The sequence below is a fragment of the Telmatherina bonti genome (genome assembly GCF_933228915.1).
Source record: "Telmatherina bonti genome assembly, chromosome: 23".
Lineage (NCBI taxonomy): Eukaryota > Metazoa > Chordata > Actinopteri > Atheriniformes > Telmatherinidae > Telmatherina > Telmatherina bonti.
In genome coordinates this window covers 19,678,238-19,698,796 of record NC_136632.1, presented here as the reverse complement: position 1 = coordinate 19,698,796, position 20,559 = coordinate 19,678,238, and the positions used below count along the sequence as shown (strand labels likewise).

Below are 20,559 nucleotides of genomic sequence, written 5' to 3'. Positions count from 1 at the left end.
CATTATCGGAATACTCCCTGCAGAATGAGAGATACCCTGACTCTCCACAGCAGGTGTGATGCTGTCCAAAACAACCAACAGTTGGCTGTTTTTGTAACTTAAAGGGAAAAAAAGGCAAAGAAAAAATGGTTTGGAAGGGAGGCAGGTTAGGTTTTTTCTCTTGGTACTACCTCCTAGCTTAGAGTATTGCTCTGACATGCTTTTCGGCAGCTTTTTGGGTGACAAAGAAAGCAATTTGAGGTTGCAGAGGGGTGTGGGGGTCACTGGCTGAAACAGTGGCCTCATCACACTTCCCCTACTTTTTTCACAGTGATTTAGAAAAATAATGAACTCAGGGCCTCGATGGATTGGCTGAGGACTGCAAGTCACCTGAACAGAAACTGGGAACAAGAGGATAAGATCAAACTGTAAAGGACAAACGGCAAGAGGAAAACCAGGTGAGATTGGGAGAGGGTGAGAAATCTGACAGGTACACTTCATCCTTGTAGCCCCCTGTGCTACATCTGCCCAAATTTCTTCCTACAAAGCCTCTTTAAAGTGTTCCTTCCCCGGTACAAAAGGTTACGCACTTTAAACCAGATTGCCAAAGTTTAACTCTCCACAGAGCAGGGTTTAACGCTTTTAACCCCCCCTCAGGCTCTTTAGACAGAGGGCATCAAACAAAGTGCTGCTTACAAGGAATACTCCGCTAAGTGATGACAGGACGCCACGGGTACACGACACACTAGCACAAAGTGCAATAGATAAGACGACAGCCACGCCACAGTGAGCCTACGAGGAGCCTGAAGCGTGAGGTTAGTGGGACTGGGTGCCTCTGGACCTGATGTCCTGTCAAAATATCCCACTCTTTGGAATTCTCTGGAATGTTAAAGAGACTTGACCGAGCTGGGAGCAAAAAAAAGGAAAAAAAAAGTTAACGCGAGGTTATTTCTGATCCAATATTAACAGTCGTCCAGTTGCCGAGCGGCCGGTTAGGGTTCACTGATGGTACCGCTTACTGGAATGTACTGAGTGGAAAGAAGTGAGTGGCACAAGAAGTGGACAAACAAATTTAGATCCCATGATCAGGAGTATTGGATAAACTTGAATGGACCCCCAGCTGCAGGTAACCTATATGTCCTACTTCTCTAGGGAATGCTACAGTGCTTTTCCAAGTGCTGAAGGCCCCACTAAGTGTTATTAAAATAAAAAAAATAAAAAAATAAAAAAATCACCACCACCTAGAACAATCAGAACCAAGCAACCTGGAACTTTGGTAGGAGAAAGGAACTCCTAGGTAGGAGAAACTCGACAGCACTGCATCGCAGTCTAAACCACAGCTGTTGTCCAAGAGCAAATACAACAAAAAACTTCACAAGAACCCAAACTAGTTTAGCAGTGAAGAAACAAGATCATGCTTTTTTTTTTTTTTTTTTGAAGGAAGATATTTCTTATAGTCTATTGTACAGAGAAGAAGGAAGAGGACAGGTCTAGTAAAATACTATGTATATCGAGCCAAACAGCTCCAGTATATCACCATGAGTTTTTGTAACAAAAATTTTTAAACCTTTTCTTCAAATTTCCTACCAAGAAAAATACAAAACATTATAAGGCGATAAGTAACTATTTTTATTGTTTTGTTTTTGTCATTTTTTTCTTTTCACTTTTAGTTTTTTTTTTTTTTTTTTTTTTTGAGAAGCCGTTACAGTGCAGTTGATCCTCAAGGCAGCCAGGCAAGGCCTTACTGTTGCTTGCACTCAGCTGGGGGGGTTGCATCCTTCTGCAAGAAATCACAAGAGGGGTGGGGTTAAGTCCAGTCTGAGATCTCTTCACATAGTAAAACTAAACCAACACAACCACTTCAAGCCTAAACATTCAACAAGCAGCTACAAACTAAAAAGACCATGTTCTGTCATTGTGACTATGTAAGATGTGGTGGCCATTTTGCCCCTCTACTAAAAATAGATTTGTTTTTTCTCCCCACAGGTCACAACATCACTGCACCATGTCAAATGTTCATATCTATGGTTGATCCTGTATGTGTCGGGGGCTGTAATGCAAGTTTGTCACATCTGTGAATCCAAGAAATCCTATTTTTATCTGGATGCTTTAACATTGTGGTTAGAAACGTTGATTAAATTAGCCAGGATTTAACTCCTGCTGGAAATAAAAAATAAAAACCAATAAAAACACTGCCTTGATTTATAAAAACTGCATAAAGCAGCCATGACTGCTATTTTCAACAGTGACTGCAACCAGAACTAAGTAAAATCTGCCTCATTTTAGTATAATAAACTGTTTTTCATCTTGTGATCAAATGGACGCAGAAGAAAACATTTGTTGGCTACGAAGCTTTAGTTTTTAATTTAGCTTCCAGCACTTCTTGCATCTGAAACCAGCTTTGTTAAACACTAAGTGCAGCCTCGTACAGCAAGACTGATGCATGAATGCAAATGCGCTGCAAGTTGTCCCAATGCCCCAAATGGGACAATTTTAAATTTGTGTTTATTAGAAATGGTTGTTTTGGAGATTTATACAGAAGTTTGACTTCACTCAGTTTTTAAAGGTTTGCTCCCTCTGTACTAACACAAAAACAAGCTAATAAAATATAACCGGTTATACTCAAGACTACACTTTCCACACAATTACAAAAATGATCACAAGTACTTTCCAGTTTTAATGCTAGGACAACTACTAACAATTTTAAAGAGTTAAGAAAATCTGAAAATCATAATGCATAAAATCATACGAGAGACGTGAACGGCAGCCCAAGTCAGTGCAGTCACTGAGCTATGGCAAGTAGATGGGACTTTGAAACATTAGCTTTAATTTTCAGCTAAACCTTTCAAGGTTCAGTCCTAAAATCAAAGCAGTAAACTTTTTCTTTTAGCTGTCATATCAGGCTGCAGCTACTGAGCAAGTTGGTTTTACATTTAGTCTGGCTCGGCTCCAAGTTTGAGAAGGTTTTATGCTTTGTCCCGTTGAATACAACAGAGTATAACTCAGCCATTTCAACACCTTTAGAGGTGAACTTTTATAGCAGTAAAATATTATTCAGACATCCCCAGTAAATCTAGATAAATCACAAACATCAGGAGCAATATGAAGCCGGTTGCTTAAAGGGATGCTTTTATGGTATTTCGAGTTTTCTGAGCTTTCTACAGTGTTACAGTGTTGAATCCTCATCAGACATGTGAACGGCACCGTTTTTATCACCAAAACGCATGTTTGAGTTTGAGTTTGAGTTCCAGCACTCTCTCCGTTCGGTTTCCATGGCGACAAAAAACGTGTCGTTTTAGAGTTTTTTTCTACTTGGAAATCCTTGTGACGTCCCGGGGCATAAGGTTCGGTGATTGGTTACCTTCTACTGGTTAACAAGGGCATGTACAAATAGATCAGGCGGGTGGAAAACGTCGAATAGTTATTTCCAGTGATGGCTGGTGAGTTTACCAAAGAGACATCCTGCTGCATTCCTTGCTGTGGGTTGCTGTTTTCCACTTCGCTTTCAGGGTCTGATTCAGGTTCCAACATGTAGGGCTGTATGTTATGTGTTGACATTGTATTTTTTTTTTTTATTTATTGAGTTCATATTAGCCTAATCCTTCTGTTTATGAGATGTTACAATGACGGCGAAAACAGGTGCGGTGCGCGCTCCCGATGTAGTGCAGTGGCGGGAGGCGGGGCTTTATGCGGAAGAGTCTCAATCCACTCGTTTTGCCCGCAGGCTGATCTGACAGCCTATGGAGAGGGTCGGTCTGAAGTAAATAAAGCGATTTGTGACAATAACTATCAATCCCAGCCCTTCTGGGCTCAGAAATAAAATTAGCCCGAAATGCACATAATAGTTCCACTTTAAGGCTGACGCTGCATGCCTCAAATCAGCACCCAGATAGGAGCTTCAAACAAATGCTGGGCGTTTCTATTGAGTTACACAAATTACAAGGATGGAGATGAGCTATGAGCACCACTTAAGAACTGATGTAAAGAAAAAAAAAGAAGCTAATTTTAAACTATTTATTTCTGCAACATAAAATAATCACATAACCAAGATAAGAGGTATTAGCCACCAAACAAAGGTGAAAATTGCATAATTAAATGTAAAAACAGAGCATTTTAAAATAATCAAATCCCCATCAGTGAGAATACTCGATGGCCTCCCAGTACAAGGTCATTTAGCCAAGATGTATACATTTAGCTTATTTCTAGCATTTAATCTTTGGTGACAGGATTTTAAATAGTAATATAGGTGTTTATAGAGCAGGGGGACATTTCTACCAGCTGAAGGCATGAAGTTTATAGGCTAACAGGGACACTCACATCGTTGGTACTTGTGTGTTTTGGGAACCTACCAAGTTTTGGTTGAGTCTTGTTTCAAGAGGAAACAATCCTCAGAAGCTATTAGCCTAGCATTAAAGCAGATCTAGCCAAACAGAACTTAAGACAAAACCAATGAGGAACAGACCAATGACATGTAAATGGGTTTTAACACCACACCGAAAAGAAAAATACAAAGTGAATTTAAGGAGAAATCCTGATCCAAGTCCAAACTAGCTTGTTTATGCAGAAGACAGTATCAACAAAAAAAACAAACAAACAAGCCAGGGCTGGACAAGCTTCAGCATACAGAAATGATACAGGTGCAAATACCATCTCATTATGGGTTAAACTTAAAAAAATAACAGCAAACCAGTGGGTTAGTAATTCAGGAGGGTGCGAGGCGGCGGCAGAGGAGGAGGCGTTCATGTGCGGGGTTGGGAGGGGGGGGGTGCAGAGTGATGGATGGAAAACAGGAGGAGGAAAATAAAAACTGTACCAGTGGAATGAGGGGTAGGAAGGGGTGTGATGGTAGTAAGCTGACAATTCACAAACTGTACCTACCAGGATAGGGTTATTTTTCTACAGTCACCATTTAAACCTAGTGAGGAAAAATTTAAAAGAGTAGCTGACAAAAGATGCAAAAGTGACTGGAGATGAAGAAACATTAATGAATAGGGAAAAAAAGGAGGAAAAAAAAAAAAAAAAAAAAGAAACTAGCAACCAGAATGTCAGACCTTTTTGCTCAGCAAAAAAAAAAAAAAAAAAAAGAAGAAAGCAGAAGATATGTCTCTTCATCAGCACAGTGCCAATTTTACAAGTTGTTCAAGCTGGTCGTGACACGGATCTCAGGCCAAAATGGTAAAAATGTATGTCCTATGCTGTTGCCTAAAACCCCACAAATACTGTTTAAATATGTTCAATGTGTCTTTTAGGCTTACAGGCTGCTGCATGAGGTATGCTTCTTTTAGACTGGCTTAAACTCTGCAGACTGCAGGTAAATCGACGAAGAAATACAATCAGAGCTTAAATTCTGACTGATTCCCAAAATGCACACAGTTCACAATAACCATTTTTTTTTTTTTTTTTTTTTTTTTTTAAATTTATTTATTTAAATTGCAGCCTCATCCCCCTCACAGTGACACACTGTTGAGGGGGCGCTTAATGGTCTCAAAAACAACAAAAAATGGTTCAACCAACAGTAGCCTTAATTTGGAAGGGGTGTGTGTGTGTGTGTGTGTGTGTGTGTGTGTGGGGGGGGGGGGGGGGGGGGGGGTGTTTGTGTGTGTGAGCAGCTCAGCTTGGCCTAAATGCAAACAGCAATGACAAAAAGCAGAGTGCAGGCAAAAGGAAACCATGCCTTATATACTGTCGTTTAAAATTCAACTACGTGATGCATTTCTGCCCCTGAATGGCTCGTATTGATGCTTGGAGCGTCCCTACAAACAAAACAGGTTTATAAACACAGTTCCAGCCAGAGGTTTGGCTACAATCATCCAGGATTTTATATAAAGAGCCCATACCTTTGACAGGGAGTGCATACAATTTAACTATGCATACTGAATTAATGTGTTTCATTGGGTTAGGGTTGTGGGTTTTAGTAACATGCAGCATAACATACAGTTAATATGCTGAAAATACAGCATTAAAAGAAATTAACTGGATTTTTGTTTCTCAGCTTGTTTTGAAAGGCCAAATTAAGATCACACAAAAAAAGTGTATACAAAACAAAGTCTAGCTTAAAAATGAGATGCATTTGACTGTATATATTCTTTATGTTGAGATTTGTAAAAGACAGCCGTTCTCCGCCTACAGCACTGGACTCGATAAACTGAAAAGTGCACAGCAAAGAGATTTGCACCGTGGCAACATTGAGTGACTCGTGATATGTGGAAGGCTCTGAGATAACTGCAGCTACCCGTGGCCTTCAGTGCAAGCATGAGCCAACAAAGTAGAGAAGTGCTGAGCAAGGTCTTTCTCAGGACACCAGAGATTGTAAGAGGAAGAAGTGGTGCGTGTGTTATCTCACCTTGGGATCATAGTCAGGGTCATTCTCTTCATCAGCCTCCTCTTCACCTTCCTAATGACACACAGGCTCATTTCAGTCTTCCCCCATTCCCTCAACACAATCCTTGCAACTCTTCCAAGTTGTAGTAGTTTGACAATAACTCTCTTACCTCGTCATCTGCCTCTTCTCCCTCTTCATCATACTGTAAAAAAAGAATAGAAAAAATAATTAGACATGTTTCCTGTATTCCAACTTTGTCTTCTCATTTTCAGTAAAAACCTGAGCAAGTTGGGAAAAATGGAAATAGCTGAGAGCGACACTTACATCATCATCGTCATCCTCTATGGCCTCCCCAGTGAAGTAGAGCACAGCTCGAGGCACGATGCGCTCGCGGATGAAGTGGCCGATTTCAAAGTCTGCAGCCAGAACTGCCTCCGAGTCCTCATCCTGAAAGCAGAGCAGTGGTTCGCTCACACACTTCCTGTCTTCAATGTTTCTCCATTACCAAAGCAGATTCTATCGTCCCACAACAGAACAGCAACACTGGTTCTGTTCATGCCTTTAGCTAAGCTATTATGCAACTCAGTTTTATGTGACAAGCCTCATTTTAAGCTTTTTCTTTTGTCAGGATGAAAATCCAAATAGAGCCAACAATCATAGTTACACTAAAAAGACAGGCCCGTTGTTCTGAAAGGTTTGTTACAAGCACTTTATGTGCAAAAACAAAGACAGTTAGCAAGGTTAATATCAGCACCGCCTTGTCTAAGCAAGCTGTTGCCATGGAAACAGAGCGATTGGTGCATATTCCTATATATCCATGTTAAACCAAGAACTGACGTATGCTAATGGCTCTGGTTTTTCAGTCCGCACTTAAACATGACAGTGAGTTGGTGAAATTATTTACCATGGAAATTCTTATTTCCTTCAAAATAATCAGTTTACATGCCTGAAACGAAAATCTGCATGTGGCTGATGGGCATAAATCCACTGGAAAATAAGATTTTTACGAGCCAAGGTGATGTGTACAGGATCAATGGCATAAGATCTGCAGCTCTAGTGAACTTAGTTACAACATGAGCGCGATCACATGACTAAAATGACTTACAGTAAATCATAAATTATGTGAATGCTGTCCCATCAGTATAAAAGCAGAAGATGTAATGGTTAATGGAAACTTGCAGACTTACCAATTCTCCATTTTCAGGAACTGTAAACAAAAACAAATTAAGTTATTCCAGGGAAACACACAAACTATGACAGTAATGTTTATAATCTGCTCCCTCTCTCCTTACCTTCTGGTGGGGTGAAGAAGTTGAAGAAGGAGTCGTTGGGGACTGTTTTGGTGACTGTCCTCACTGTGCCGCGGCCCTTGTGCTTCTGTTTTTTCTTGATTGTTTTCAATGTGACGTTCTTCCCCTTTGTCCAGTCAATCGTGCAACTGTTGCAGGAAAACAGGTTGCAGACAAAACCATCAGGATGCAGCAGTTTTTTCAAAATATTAAATCTTTTACGTTGCCACTTTACTCACCCTGTGCACGAGATGATCTCGGGTCCATCAAAGGAGAAGGGGTCATTCTCATCAGGTTCTGACCTCATCTTGTAGGTTTTTGACAACACTGTATTTGTAAAGAAGTCATTGGGCTCGAAGTGGAATTCTAATGTGAAGCTCTGGTGAAGAAGAAGAGATGGTGATTATATGTTTAGAGTCAACATACTGCTTCCTGCCATCACAAATGACTTGAGTAGTCTCACCATAGGCTGTCCTGGATCTGAGAATTTTACTTTAATATCTTGTAAATGTTTTAGTATGGGTTCATCATGTTCCTGAGGAGGACATAGAACAGCAGAATTAAAAACAAAGAAGTTCTTTTGCTTTAACCTGATGCAGCACCATTTCTTTCTATGAAATGCAAACTTTAGCCAGCAGGTGGAAGCAAATCTTGGCTTTTCATTGCAGAAAGCAGCTACAGTTTGTGACCCAGTTTCTATGCCTCACCAGCCGTTTTCCTGGACTTACCTGCAGCATGTCACTAAGCAGGTCCACGTTTTTGAAAACAGTTAACCAGAACTCTGGGATGCCTTTGGGATCTTCCTTCTCCTCGTCCTTCTTCTCTTCATCCAACTTGGCCTTGTCTTTCATTTCATCCTGATGAAAAGACATTCCCATCCAGTATTTCCATTTTCACAAATCCAACGCTAAATAACTAGAGATTCTAACTACCTGGAGCATTAATAATTAACAGAGGAGGAAATAGTCCCACTCATGCTACAAACACCACATTGTTTCTTTAACTACAGCTGAAACATCTTAACTTAAATGCTATATTCCTAATTTACAGGAAGCAAAGCTCAAGGTAAAACAAGATAGATGCAAGAAATAGGTTTAAATAGGAAGCATGCTGTTGTATACATCACCTGTACCTGTTTACTTACTGTGAGCTCTTCCTCCTCATCTGCCTTCCATTCACATTCCTCATCTGTGGGCTCATAAGCTGCTTTCACTATGTCACTTCTCTGTAAGCAAACAAGGAAAAAATAGTCCATTTAAAAAAATTGTGTTCATTTTATACAAAAAACCTAGCTTCAGCCAATTAGCTGCACAAATCTCAAATTAATGACAATCATTTATTCAGGGGCAAAAGATTAAGTGGCTTCGAGAAGAACGGACACCAGCTGATCCTGGGAAAGTGGTAGTTTCCATGTCTGCTTTGTTTACATGAAAACAAGCCTTTAGGACTTTGGTAGTGATAAGAGCAACACTCAGCCTGACTGGAATAAAAATGCCAACAATTAAAAAGACATGAGAGAACAGATGGTAACAACCAACAAGGACAAACAATTTTTTTAATAGAGTGAACAGTGCAATAAAAACACAGTGCTCATCTCTCAGAACGCTACACTTTAGCTGCAAATGATGTTTTTCTGTCACCCAATCAACTACTGGGAGATGACAGTAGCTCCTCCTGAACAACATCCTACTATTCTTTCCCGTACAGTCTGGTTGTATGGCCTTTTATAATGAAGACAAAACAGTGTGCCATAACAAAGCCACCTCACTGAGTGGAAACTGAAAATCAGCTGCTTTGCATCAACTTTAACACAGTTCATCTAAATATGGAGGATTTTAAAGCCTCTCACACATTAAAAGTATTAATAGTTTCACTGAGGATGTGAAAATCATTGGCAAGCCTTAATGTCTTCTTTACTGTTCATATGCTCTCCACTTTATTCAACGTTCACAATTAATCTATGATGCGGTGCTTTAAATGCTTTGAAACAAAAACTTGTCTGATCAAACCACACACACACGAACAACAGAACACAAGTATCCCCACCCTCCAAATTTTTCCCATTTCCCCCTCCCTCCCCATCCCAAATAACCAACTCCTTATTTTCTGTCTCTTAACTGAAAGCAAGTATCAAAATACTAATAAAATTAAAAAGGTAATAAAGAAACAACTGGCTTCAGTATGATTTCACTAAATTTTCTGGGCCACAAGTTACAAGTTCATTTAGCTGAAAAGGGGGGAAAAAAGTCAACTACCATGTTAGCTTTTACATTTATAATGAATTTTTTGCATTGATTACAACTACTATACACAGTAGCTTTAACCATAAAGAGGTTCAATTACAAAGTTTCTTATAAGGACACCAATCTGGAACAAATAATCATGTTGGGACTTAAAAGCCCTCGCACTGCGTTGTTCCAGAGCAATGCTTACTTCATCTACACAACTGAGTTTAGACACCAGTTTCCAGGGATAAAGAAAGCCCAACAAGTTTAATTTTGTCTTGTCACAAGTTTCAAATAATCCCCCCCCCCCAAACAAATCATGGCTGATAAGCTCAGACAGTGCAAGGGTAAAAATTTAGCTGCAAATTTAACGTTTCTTACGCTGATCTATGCTAACAGCAGATAATAAAGTACTGAATAACTGGAACCAATAGCAGCTCCAGGAAAAGTAAAATGGAACATAAGGGATGCCTACAAACATCTGCTCCTTGTGGATATCAGTAATGACACATGTACAGTGAAACTGAAAGGTGTCCACAACATTGATCCTTACTTCTACTGAGACACATCAGCATGCCATTTTCAAATAAATAGATTTGTGCTGATAAAGAAAAAACATACTTTGTCAAATAGGGGTTGGTAGAGGGCTGCATACTTTCTCTCCAGCGCATGTACTTCTTCGTAGAACTTTGCTTCAATGTGAGCGCATTTGACCTGCAGGTTTTTGAGGGCGTTTACACGTCTCTTCACAACCTTTGGTAAACTGTTGAGACAAGAGCAGAGATGTTAAAGCAGTCCAGGACAGCTGGCACACATGCATTCAAGCCCATTTAACATTTCTTAGTGATTAAACAATATGCAAGCAAAATGAAGTTTTATTATAAATGTTTTGCATTTAAAAGCAAGTTGAAATTTAAAATGCACTTAATGGAAAAAGGGAACTCTGCCTCGACTTAATCTGCTGAGAGCTTTGGATTTGGACCTCATGCTGCAGGGCTGCAGTGTCCCTAGTGGATCTTCAATAAGACAGGGTGTCCTCTTTGTTCACTATGTAAACCAGTGATTTCAGATTTGCTTAATTTAAAAGCAGAGTAAAGAAACCGTGCATTATCCACACACAGATTTGTTACTGCATGCTCGAAGTATTCATGGCCTCATTCCTTGCAAGGATGATGCTGAGGGACCATCAAGAGCATTTCTTTAAAAACAAGTTACAAGGACATTTTGCGCTTTATACCTCTGCAAACATAATGAAATCTTAACCAGCTTTATGGGGAGGGGCAAAAACAAAGCAATTTCATATAAACTGAACTGTAATTTTATTGTCTACATAAGTGTGTAAGTAGTTGTAATGCATCGCTTTAACCAATTTCTCATTTCAGAGCAAGTTCTTAGCTGTTGGCTTAAAATCAGCTTTCTGTGGTCATGTCAAGTTGTTATTTTGTATGGTGCTTTTAATACTTTTTTTGTGCTCAAAAATTACCAACAGAACCGCCATTTTGATCCGTCAGGACACATTTACCTCCTTCCCAAACTGGATTTTATTTAAAATGTCTGTTGAAAAGATATCTCTAAACATCAATCTGCATTATTCTGTTAATGACAAAAAACTTCCCCCCCCCATCTCAAACATCCAGTCATTGCTGAAGAAGCAGTTACATGACTTTAAAGTTAAGCCATCTGGCTTTAAGAGCCATTATAAGTCAAGTTTCTCTGCAGTGTGACAAATTCAAACGCCTGCACCATTTTGGCAAGGGAGAGCATATTTGGTCCCAAGAGCAGAGATGTAACTGGCGAGTTTACTGGTGACTGCCAAGCACTTGACACATTGATCAAAGAGCTGCTTGCTGTTGGTTTTGCAAAGGAGAGGAGTAGTGGGTGGTACAGCCCTGCAGCCAAGGCACAGCTACATTCCCACAGCATCTAAACCTTTGTTGACTGACTATACAGTATATTATTGATTTTATATTGATTTTAGGAATTTAAATGTAACCAAATCAACTCATCAAGATGTGCACAAAAAATCCTGTGCATACAAGGAAAAATCCTGCAGGTGTCGTCTGTAGCAAATTAAACATTCATTATTACTTAACTGGGTTAAACAAGTTTAATGTACAGGCGTGCAAATGGAGGGTAGTTAAACTTGTAAATTATCCTTCATGTATGGATAATTCAGGCCAGAACATCAACCTATGCAGCTTATTTAACAATATAGGGAAACTTGCAAATAAACAGTGTTTGTGCAGCATGGTTATTGAAGGAAATATACTTGTAGAAATGTTGCCCACTTATGGATATTAATAGCAACTAATAAAAGGTTACGGTACAATCTCCTTGAAAGATGACATTCAAGAATGGCTTTTACGTTCCAGTGCCAAAAAATGTCTGCTTGTAATTGTAAATACTGAAAATCAAGTCAGTTCTCAGCATAAGAGGGGAAATACAAATAGAAGCCTAGATTAATAAATTAAAACCTGAGCTATAACAGCAAAATCTTCTTATGTACTCCTCTTTCAATTGTCAATTCTTCTACAGAGAACTCAACATGTTCATAGCAGCCAAGTGTTCTGCACAAGACAAAAACTCCCAAGTGTTGAGGGTCTAATTAACAGATGTGTCAAAAAAATACAGACATCACAGCTTCACTTTCTGGGAAATAAAACAGCCACACTTCTTTTAGGAAGCTAGCCAGCAGTCAAGGTCTGGTTACCAATGGAAGAGTAAATTTGCCAGAAGTGGAATATACTCTGGCAGTTTCTTCCATTTCTTCAACTCATACACTTAAGAGAACCTGAATTAAAGTTCCTATTTAGCTAGGCTTAGGAACTGGTGTCACATTAGTGCCATTAACACCAAGTCTGTGGCCACACTTATCTACTAATGAGCAGGACAGTGGTGAATCCATAACTTTAGGTTGATAACTAACAATATATCATTAAAATCCCCACCAAGTAAAATTTGTGACAATTTGACCAATGTATTTTTCGGGCCACAAGGTTATAAGGCGCAGCCTCAATTACAGAGTCTATTTCTGTTCTCAAATCGTACATAAGGTGCACCCCGCGTTATTTGGTGCATGCTAAAACAAAGTAAAATAAAAGTAACTTCTGTAACGAAAGTTGAACTTTATTTAACGATGGTACTTGTTTAAAAATACACACATTTTTCATCAATCACAAATTCATCAAAGTATCTGAACTGAACAGCTGGGCAGTTTCACCATTAAGTATACTGTGTTTTCTTGTCATTGTCGGAGTCAGTTTCGTTGCTGGGTGGCTGTTCAGCAATGATACCAGCTTTTGCAAAAGCTCAGACAACAGTCAAGCGGACACGTTAGCGCAAGCATCCACAATCCATTCACATATGGTGGCATAAGATCCCGAAAATAAATGTAATATATAAAACAGTGGTTTAGGAAGATTTTGTGCCCTAAAGTGAGTGGTTGGTTAGCAATAGATAGCTGTTAGAAGAAGGTTAAAGGAGCCAACGGCTATTAGGAATATGCAGCGACACATGCTAGGGAAACAGGAAATGACGTCAGCACATCTCAGGACAGCATCCAATTGTGTGGCTTGTATACATTAGATTTTGGAACTCAGTGCACGCATAAGCCAAACTGGATTTCAAGGCGCACAGTCAGTTTTCGCGAAAATGAAAGGCTCTTAAGTGCGGAGAATACGGTAATGAACAGACCTGGCAGAAATGTTTTAACAGCAGAAATACTGACTAAAATCGCCTCCTGTTATCTCAACTTGTTTCCTATCATTTCCTTTCATTGAAAAATAAAAGCAATGCCTTACAACAGTGGTGTATATAACAGGTTTGTGAAGATGCTCTAAACAGTAACATGAAATTTTCACTGTCAGTGAGATGATGACCTGACCCAACCAAAGGATTTGGTTGACATTTTCGTGTGAGGATCTTAACAGCTCCACAGTGAAACCAAGAGATCAGACTAGTGTTGAGCTGCTCAATAGTTTTGTCTGCAGAAGTGTATGCTCTGGATTTAGTGGTTTGGCTTTCACCACAACATTGCTGCAGACCAAAAGTGTGGCTGAACCTGAAACGTCTTTGCAGAGAAGCATGTCTAAATCAAAGCATAGTTACTACTTAAGCCTTGGTGAAACAAGAGGATAGAAAATCCCAAACAAATGGCCCAGATCCAAGGTTATTCCAAGCATGAATGAATGATTATTCACCATGTGTGAATACTAAGACATTATTTGAGAGACTAGAGGAACACATGCCAGTCCAGGATCAAATTCAAGGCTATCTTGATATCTCCAATAGAAGGGCAGAGCATGCCGTTAGAAAACAACATGATGGAACACAAGACATGGAAATGAATAAACCTGAAAAGGAGAATTAAGTCATTACAGTCCATTTTAGACATTCACAAAGTCTTAATTTAAAAAAAAAAAAAAAAAAAAAAAATCTTCCTGACAGATGTGCAGAAAAACTGCCAGTGTTGTTCAACAACCCGGTATGTAAACTGTGCTGCAGCTGATCTTGCTCCCTGAGATGAGGGGAACAAGAAAGCTACACTTCACCTCTCTATGTAGCCCGATGGTGAGCCGTTCAGACCATCCAACCTCTCCTGCAGCGCAGCCAGGATCTGTGGATTCTGCATCATCTGCACAGTAAGCTGGCGAGCTGTGGATGAACGCAGAAAAAGTACAATAGGAATACAATTAACCTGATTGACTGCATCAGGCACGTGAAATTTTGCAAACTCTGGTGTGGAGAAAAAATTCTGGAGCATCACAACACTTTATTTGCCTTCTTCATAAGTCTGACTCAATCCTCCTTTTAAGGAACATTTTCAAAGGAAATGATAACAGTTCAACAATCTCATCACCTAAGATGCCCTGATCTTCATCTGACCATGTTTTGCAAAATTTGCGAAGTATTTAAGTTAAGTACTGAGTTAAGTACGGATCAGGGATCCTTATTCCTGGTCCTTGAGTACTGGTGTCCTGCAGGTTTTCCAAGTGTCCCTGATGCAATACACCTGACAGACAAGCTCTGCACAAGTCTGCTAAATACATCTTGATCTGAATAAGGTGTGTTGCAACAGGCACACTTGGAGAGCCTGCAAGACACTGGTCCTCAAGGACCAGGACTGGAGATCCTTGCTGCAGATAATGTGCTGTGCCTATTCAGCATATACAAGAAAGTACCAGTCAGCTGGAACAGATGTTATCCAAAATACTAATGCCTAACATGACATCGTCACTACAGAAGATATAGAATGATAGGGAGTCTAACGTCCATCACTCAATGCCCAAAACCATTCTGTAGTGGCTAAAAACAGCCAATAAAGTGCAGAGCAGTTGCCATTTTTTTAAAGCGATAAAACAAATGTCAACCAAATAATCCTCACATTTTAAAAACAGTGCAGCAATCAAAACCACCACAAAAAAAAAAAAGACCGTAAAAGTTGCAGTTTCTTTCCGCACATCAATCCAGATTTACAGAGCAACATCACATTAACCATGCTACAGGTATGGTAAAAAAGGCTCATACTGAGCAACGCATGTGGTCGGAGAGGCAACTTCAACTTGAGAAATCTACTTGCACTTTAGGAAAAGTATTTTGTGTTGAATCACAAATTCCACCACATAAAAATAGTGAGTTTGCTCTACATAATTCTGTGTTTCTGTGTGTGTAATAATATATATATATTTATAATCGTCTACTTTCAGATCTTGTATACAAGTGAGGTTGCTATGACAGATCAGTCACAAAAGCTGAAATAAGCCTTTCAACCCTGGCTTGAAGACTGCTCAGATTTGCTATAAAAAGATGAAGCAAAAACAGCCATTTCTATCAATCCACAACAGGCTGAATGTCTTCATATACAAGGAGCCATCCGATTCATTTACAACATCAAACGCATGTACGAATGTCATCTGGCTCCCAAATAAAGCCGATTAGAGCCTCCCAGTTCCTAACAGCAAATTAAACTTGTGTCATAGAAAAAAAAAACCCTCTTGCAGGGTATGAACTGGAGGCTCAGAGAAATCATGCCATCATTGGGCCAAATTTTAAACACACCTCCATCTGATATCAAGGCTTATGCATTACTTTGAATTAGCAACACATTTACTGACAATTTCAGACCATATAGATGTAATGTGCTTACCTTTGCTGTTTTCATCTTCTCCGGTCTCCTCCTCTTCTACGTCCTCCACATCTTCCATGTCTGCAGGATCCATCTCAGCCTGGTCTTTGCTGCTCGAGGAGATGGGGAGGAAATGGAGGGAGCGAAGGTCAGCCATAACACAAACACTTCACATTTTTGATTGCAGAAAATCATCACCAATCAAACTACTTTGATTGGTGAGTTTGCAAATCTTCCTTTTGTTCACAGCAGTTCAGAAGACAAAAAAGAAAGAGCAAAGTCCATTTTTTTTTCTACAAGCCTGTCAACCATACTATCTCACATTTTTTTTGTTTCACTTATTGTGTCGCTTGCAGTAATCAAAACTTCGAGTTTGTTTTCTCCCATACTGCTGTTATGAGCAGAGAAACATGACACCCAACTTGAAGATGCAGCGCAGCAGAGCTCAACACTTAACATGAAACGGCTACACCAGTATATCCTCTCATCATCCTGGCGGTCTGCAGAATGAGGTGAAAATCGATGGTCAACAGTGAAGGACTGTATTTGTGCATCTAACTGAGACAGACGCCATCCCCGAGTTGCGACAGTCATTGGGGCATCACTCATAATGGAGAGAAGTTTGTCCATTATTCTAATGTTATGATGTATTAACAGTGGAAAATTGTGATAATGCTGCTGAACTACTCTTTTAGGAAGCACCTTTTCCCTCAGGGGTTTGTGGGGGGGAGATGTTGCTGCACAGCTTTGCAGAGGTTTAATAAAGTTATCCTGTGCTGCACACCCAGGTGTGATCCCTTTAAATGTCAGAAACCATAAAGTCCACTGGCAGTGAAGCCAGTATTTGATGTGTTTTAGACGATGTACTTACTTGTCAATGTCTGCCATCTTAACTGAGTCTCAGGTTATGCTACAAAAAAAAAAAAAAAAAAAAAAAAAGTTTAGAAATGCAGAAACAAATCATTGACACACATCTGGACAAATCATTGATATAAGCATGCCCACATGTCCAGCAGTCCATTGTTTACCATATTTGCACAAGCTCTTTTAATCAGACTTTAAAACAATTCTTCACATTGTGAACAGACTTTACAGACAAAATTAGCAGCTGAGGGAAAAACAACTTCAATTTGGAACAAGATGCCTCTGGTGCAAAAGACCAGAAAATAAAGCCTCCTCTGTTCCAGAGGTGGAAGTGTCTTGGCTATGCTGAGTTTTCTGTCTGGCACCCTGCCCCACCAGGAGCATTTTAGAGCAGAGTGTCTTTGTCGCATCTGGATTCTCCAGTTCACTCGAGAACAGCGTCCCATGATGGTTGTGGACTTGTGGGCATTTAAAGAAAACAAACCAGCAAATGATTATTTGGCCAGTTCAGCCCATGTTTCATGTGCTTTACACTACTGCTATTTAATACAGTATATAAAATGTTGTGACTTCATTGTCCATGGGGCCAAGTATCAAGCATGAATCTCTAACCAGACGACTTGGTAGCTGTTAAGGGCGGGAGAAAAAAATTGTTTCACATAAAAAAAAAATTTAAAAGGAAAAAAAAACCAGGATTTTTTTGTTTTAAAAATTTCCCAATTTTAAATATATACATGTTTATTTGCCAGATGGAGAAGAAGTTACCACGTTTCTTTAGCAGAGGGCAAAATGTTTCTCTTTGACCGTCTAACATGACGTTATATCAGTTTGGGAAAACATTTAAACAGAAAGAATTGCAGACAACCTGCCAACGTGCAGAGATAAATCCTCCACCATCACATTTTGAGTCAAAAAGTTTGGACACATCTATGATTTTTTTTTTTTGCTTTGAAGGGAAAAGCTGAGCTGGACATGTCTAAAACTATTTGTAAACTCTGTAATGCACATGTCACATACTGCGTTAACACAACTAATATGACTGCCCACCTAACAAGACACCACCCTGAGGCAAATGCAGAGTTAACAGCCAAACATACAGCAGCAGCAAGCCAACAAACACTCAAACCAGCACTTTTATTTGCAGTTCAAGCTTTTGAAACAAGAGTACAGGTTCAAACAGCTGGTTTAGATATATTACTGCTGAATAAATCTTAAAAACTACTAGCAGGTATTTTTAATTGGGAACAAATCTGACTCATGATCGTCTGTAAACTAGGTCACCATGCAACTTTTTTAAATGGACTAAAGATTGGCAATACATAGGAATCGCAATTTAAATCTAGTCGCCCCCTTCCCCCACCAGAAAAATAGCTAAAAAAAATTGCATATCATCCCAGCCCTAGTACCTGTGCTGCAGGTTATGATGAAATGTTGAAGGTTCAGACTACAATGTGATCGAAGTCTGTGGTGTATTTTTTATTTATTTAAAATTGACTGGATCCACTTTGCTTTTCATCAACGGACTTCCTCGATGAACGACCCTTTTATCTCTGACTTTCCAAGCAGCAAGTGTCAAAAACAGAACAGCTACATATTCATGGAGAAGCAGAGCGTCATGATGCTGTGCGGCAGGCCTGGCACAACACCAACTTACAAGACTTCCAACAACCAGCCACAGAATAGCTGCCCCGCTTTTACAACCCACCTCAATACATCTAGGAAGCTTCTTCTGTCATGCCAACACACTTCTATGGGTATATTAGACAAAACATTAAAGAAAATTTAATTTCTTAGCTGATGCCAATGAACTTGAGATATGATTGTTCTCGTATTTGGTCACAGTGTGCAAGTTTGACTTGCACACAAGATAAGAATGAGCTGCAGGTCAAGCGAAAAGAAAATGTCGTTACTGTAGATGCATTTAATGTTAATCTGCCTTTAGGAACCCTTTATGAAAAGCTAAAAGTTGCATTAATCTGACAACAAAAAGTAGTAAGAAAGTAAACATGGGAAGTAAGTACTGCCCATCAGTATTGCTGGAAGGGGTGATCAAATCAAAGTTTAGCATTAGAGAACAGTATCGATTTTAGAAACTTGAGAATATAACCGTGTAAAGCTCCACAGTATAATATAAATATATTAACTCAATCTTCAATGGTGCCATAAAACCTTAGTACAAGTTTGCGTGCTACCTTTAAAGAGTTTTGTCTCACTTCAGCACAACTACAAAAGCTAAAATAATTAGCTAATCAGAATTTTTTTTTTATTTATATGAAAAAAGATGTTCAAACAAACCAAAATCTGTTATTTCAAGTGTGAGGATATCTTTTAACCCTTTAAAACTAAACATTGAGATATTTTCAACTGTCAAACCCGACAAGCAGTGCAAATCTCCTGTAAGAGGGCACTGCAATCTCAAAACAGAGCAAGTTAGAGACCAAAGGAAAAAAAACTCTGCCATGTTCAAAGCCATCAATCATATTCACCTATCATTCGGGTGGAAATCAGGCTCTCATTTTGCAACTTTACTGATAGATCAGCAAAGCTTCAGGTTGTTAAGCCCAGAAATCTCAACCAAGACCATCATATTACAACAACCTTGATATGAAGTGGACAATTTTAAGCATTAGACTACTCACTGTGGAGCTGAGGTAATGGATCAAATCTTGATTAACCCTAGAACACCAATGTAGCATTAGCTGCTTGTGAAAATTGATGTAGCATGGGCAAAAATCACCCAACCTTAGTGTTCTAGGATCAAAGCAGCATTCCAATCGCTTTAATAGTGTCCAAGTTATTTAACAAATTTAATCTTTCATTAAAAACACATTGATATCCTATAATGCTATTAATTTAGTTTCAGTACATTTTATTCAAAGTAATTGTAAATTTCAATTCCAAATCTGCATGTTTCTTTACTTATTTGTTTTTCTTTGCTTTTTTTTTTAACTTTTGAATCATACTTCTTATTTTCTGATGTTTTATTGTTTCTATAAAGCACTTTGAATCCCCCTGTTGTTGAATTGTCCAATAGAAATAAACTTGTCTTGCCTTATAGTAGAAAATTGAATTATTGCTGACTAAGCACACAAACCCAGAATTTCAAAATATGACAATATAATTATAGTTCAAAATCTGACAGAATATAAAATCTCATTGTACAATCTTAACATAAGTTGAATAAAATAGGATATTATAGATAGATATGTATATATAGTTAGTTTTAAAAAGATCGTGTTGACCGTAAGGAACTAATAATTTTATTCAAGGTGGTTTAAAACGCAATTAAATCAACGCTGGTCATATAGGCGTTTTTGGATATATATGCATAAATAGAGTATTTCCAGGATAAAACAAAGCATTAGACAAACTTTTTTGTGTGGAAAGAAAGGATTTTTCTTTAACCTGCCCAGCGACCACGTGTTGCATGCTGGAGTCTGGCAAACAATTAATGACTGACTAAATCCCCAGCGGATGCCTGCTTGCGCACTTTACTACCACATTTTCAACTTCATTTAGCCCAGGCAAGACGACCAACCTGTTGAACCATTACTGTTTTAAGGCAAACCCAATAAACTTCGACCTATTCCTGCTAACAAACAAGGCCACCTCTGGCTAGTAAACAGGGAAACTTTAGCCGGCCTACCCGGTCTTGTCTCCGCTTTCCCGTGTGTCGAGATCAGCTAGCTTATGTGCTGCTAGCTTGATGCGCACTATTTGGGGTGAGCAAGTGGGAGGAACACAGACAGGGTGCCG

General features: G+C 39.2%; 1 protein-coding gene across 2 annotated transcripts in view; it reads right to left on the bottom strand.

Annotated features, from left to right (window-relative positions):
- Nucleotides 1-1,643: 1,643 nt before the first annotated feature.
- The window catches only part of nap1l1 (nucleosome assembly protein 1-like 1), a 19,563-nt gene continuing 647 nt past the window's right edge, over nt 1,644-20,559 (bottom strand). The window contains exons 2-15 of one of the 2 annotated variants that reach the window (XM_079262873.1): nt 16,811-16,849; nt 15,961-16,049; nt 14,366-14,468; nt 10,437-10,578; nt 8,723-8,815; nt 8,319-8,447; nt 8,054-8,125; nt 7,830-7,969; nt 7,594-7,739; nt 7,489-7,508; nt 6,626-6,748; nt 6,471-6,503; nt 6,323-6,373; nt 1,644-1,759 (exon numbers count right to left, since the gene is read on the bottom strand). In XM_079262873.1, coding sequence (XP_079118999.1) covers nt 1,721-1,759; nt 6,323-6,373; nt 6,471-6,503; nt 6,626-6,748; nt 7,489-7,508; nt 7,594-7,739; nt 7,830-7,969; nt 8,054-8,125; nt 8,319-8,447; nt 8,723-8,815; nt 10,437-10,578; nt 14,366-14,468; nt 15,961-16,049; nt 16,811-16,827 — 1,197 coding nt within the window. In that variant the 5' untranslated portion in view covers nt 16,828-16,849 and the 3' untranslated portion in view covers nt 1,644-1,720. The remainder of the gene's footprint in view (nt 1,760-6,322; nt 6,374-6,470; nt 6,504-6,625; nt 6,749-7,488; nt 7,509-7,593; nt 7,740-7,829; nt 7,970-8,053; nt 8,126-8,318; nt 8,448-8,722; nt 8,816-10,436; nt 10,579-14,365; nt 14,469-15,960; nt 16,050-16,810; nt 16,850-20,559) is intronic. The other variant, XM_079262874.1, reaches the window with a different exon arrangement.